Source organism: Microtus ochrogaster, unplaced genomic scaffold, assembly GCF_000317375.1.
Source record: "Microtus ochrogaster isolate Prairie Vole_2 unplaced genomic scaffold, MicOch1.0 UNK56, whole genome shotgun sequence".
NCBI classification, from domain to species: domain Eukaryota; kingdom Metazoa; phylum Chordata; class Mammalia; order Rodentia; family Cricetidae; genus Microtus; species Microtus ochrogaster.
The window spans coordinates 936889-939682 of NW_004949154.1; the positions used below are offsets into that span (position 1 = coordinate 936889).

The 2794-nt window shown below is 40.1% G+C and overlaps 1 protein-coding gene across 2 annotated transcripts in view; it reads left to right on the forward strand.

Moving 5' to 3' along the window:
- Positions 1 to 2794, forward strand: part of Ddb1 (damage specific DNA binding protein 1) — a 27825-nt gene that overhangs the window by 4984 nt on the left and 20047 nt on the right. For both annotated transcript variants that reach the window (XM_005369643.2, XM_005369644.2), the window contains exons 5-6: positions 397 to 511; positions 1732 to 1829. In XM_005369643.2, the coding sequence (XP_005369700.1) occupies positions 397 to 511; positions 1732 to 1829 (213 nt within the window). The remainder of the gene's footprint in view (positions 1 to 396; positions 512 to 1731; positions 1830 to 2794) is intronic.

The following is a 2794-nucleotide window of genomic DNA, read 5'->3' on the forward strand; positions in this document are numbered from 1 at the left end:
TGGGGGAAAAGGAATTGTCAAAACAGTCTTTTTAATCTTAAGATTTAGCTTCAGTGTCTTTCTCTCTTTAGTTATTTGGTAAATTCCTTGAGAACAAGTGAAGAACTTATACTGCAGCCCCAGGGTTTACCTCTCAGTTCTGTGTTACAGTGTGGCAAATTCAGTTCCCATTTGAGCTTTACTGGTTGCTTGAATTATTATTACAAACAGCACATTTTTAGACCCTGTAGTCTGCTCAGAAACTAATCACAGGCTCAGCAGGTATTCTGACAGATAAGGACAGGAAGGTTGGTGTGACAGGATTATCAAATCCTGGGTGGTGGTGGCTTGTCCCTTACAGGACCCTTACCATCTGGGTTGCCTTAACGACTAACAGTTCCACCCTTTCCACCCAAGGATCCTCAGGGGCGGCATGTGAAAACCTATGAGGTGTCTCTGCGAGAGAAGGAGTTCAACAAGGGCCCTTGGAAACAGGAGAATGTAGAAGCTGAAGCTTCAATGGTGATCGCAGGTTGGTGGATTTGGGGGAAGTTGTATCCCTTGTCTGATCTGGTTTTCTTTCTCATCTCCAACTGCCATTTTAGTGCACAGTGGTGAGCTCATATGGTTTTACCTCCCCTGAGTCTCCTTCCCAAATTATTTTTTCCATTCTCATTTTTTCCCCCTTTTTATTTTCTTTTTTGGTTTTTCACGACGGGTTTCTCTGTGTACTCTTCTTGGCTGTCCTGGAACTCAATCTTGGCTGTCCTGGAACTCATTTTGTAGACCAGTCTGGGCCTGAACTCACAGAGATCCTCCTGCCTCTACCTCCCAAGTGCTGGGATTAAAGGTGTGTGCCACCACACCTGGTCCATTTCTGATTTTGAAGATTTTGTTTTATTTCTCCCCCAAAATTATAACTTTGCTTTCGAGGTATAGGCATTGATTGTAAGACATTGAGATGAATTTGCAGAGTGTCATCATTACTGAAGGGACCCAATGGAGCTTATCTAATTGACTTCTTTCACAGATGAGGAGATAGGCCAGTGGGGCTTGCCCAGCCCTGCACATAAGTGGAAAAGCCTATCACTCTTCCTCTTATACTCTTCTCCCTTATGTTGTCTATTTTACTTTAAAATCCTGAAACAATATTAACTCTTCTTAAAGGTGATATTGATGTAGGAACAAGAGTAGAGACAAGGAAACAAGTAAAAGCCTTTTGTTAGAAAAGGTCAGAAGTATAGGAGAGAAACTGGGCAAGGGTAGAGGCACATATGGAAGAGCATTGAGATTACTCCCTACCCTTCCGAACTACAAAGCACCAAGAAAAATTTAAAAAAAAAATGCCAAGTGCCTGTAAATTCAATAGACTGAGGCTTGGGAATCACATGAACTTAGGAGTTTAAAACCAGTGTGGATAGTGTAGTAAGAATTCCCATCTTAAAATAAACAAAATAGAGTTCCAGTATGTAGTTAAGTGGTAGAATATTTGTCTATTTAGCTTGAGGACACCCTGGTGCTTAGTACCACCAAAGTCAGGTAACAACAGACCCCACCAAAGTTAGAGAATGACAAGTCTAGGATGTCTAAGATGGGACTCTCACAAGCCTACATGTATGGTAATATTTCTTGGGTTTTTGATGTCCTTTTTAAAATGATAATTTGTCTTAATAGCTGAACCAATGCCTTTGCTGCCTCTCTTAAAAGATCCAAACTACTGAACCTTTTAATGATACTGATTTTCTCCTGTAGTCCCAGAGCCTTTTGGAGGTGCCATCATCATTGGACAGGAATCAATCACCTACCATAATGGTGATAAATACCTGGCAATTGCTCCTCCTATCATCAAGGTGAGCAAATGTTTTAACTTTTTCTTCCTTGTACCTTTATTTCCCTTGTTCTTGATTGGGGTCCTCCCTTTATCTCCATCTGTCAAGAAGAGATTCATACATATCTATCACATTGGTCGCTGTGTACATAATAAGTTGGTTATTCTTAATAATAAGTTGGACATGTAGAGTAGCCTGTTTTTGCTTAGCTTTGTTGATAACTAGGAGAAATACTGCTTACTGTTTTGAAACACTGTAACATTAAGAAGGGAAGGTTTGATGTTTAAAATTTACTCAGCTGTAGAGTACATACCCAGCATGTAAGAGGCTTTGGGCTTAGTCCCCCACCACCAAGGAAAAGAAAATTTTTAGCAGATTCTATTGCATGTAGTATTTTTAGGGCTCAATACTTTGATAAATTATATAGGCTTTTAGAAATGAGTCATAATGGGGGCTAGAGAAATGGCATAGTGCTTTAAGAGCTCTGGCTCCTCTTTGAGAAAACCCAGGTTTTATTCCCAGCATGCATATGGCAGTTCACAACTGTCTGTAACTCCAGTTCCAGAAGATCTGATGGCTCTTCTGGCTTCCATGTGACACGGCACATATGTGGTGTGCAGACATAATGCATTCTGGCAAAATACCCATATATGTAAAATTAAAAACTGAAATTATTCGTAAAAATTTTAAGTCTCACTACTTTGAGCCGTGAAAGTTAGACCATAAAAGCTTAGTCTTTTCTTTTTGAGTATAGGTAATCTGTGGCAGCTTTTGTAGTGCAGTGAATATATGCATTACATGCTTATTATTGTGTTTCCACATGCATATGTGTGGGTTTTTGTTTTTATTTTCATTTTTTTGGAGAGTGGGGGTTGAACCCAGATCCTCACATATTCTAGCTGAAAACTGTAACACTGAGGGCTGGGGAAATGGCTCAGTGGTTAAGAGCATTGCCTGCTCTTCCAAAGGTCCTGAGTTCAATTCCC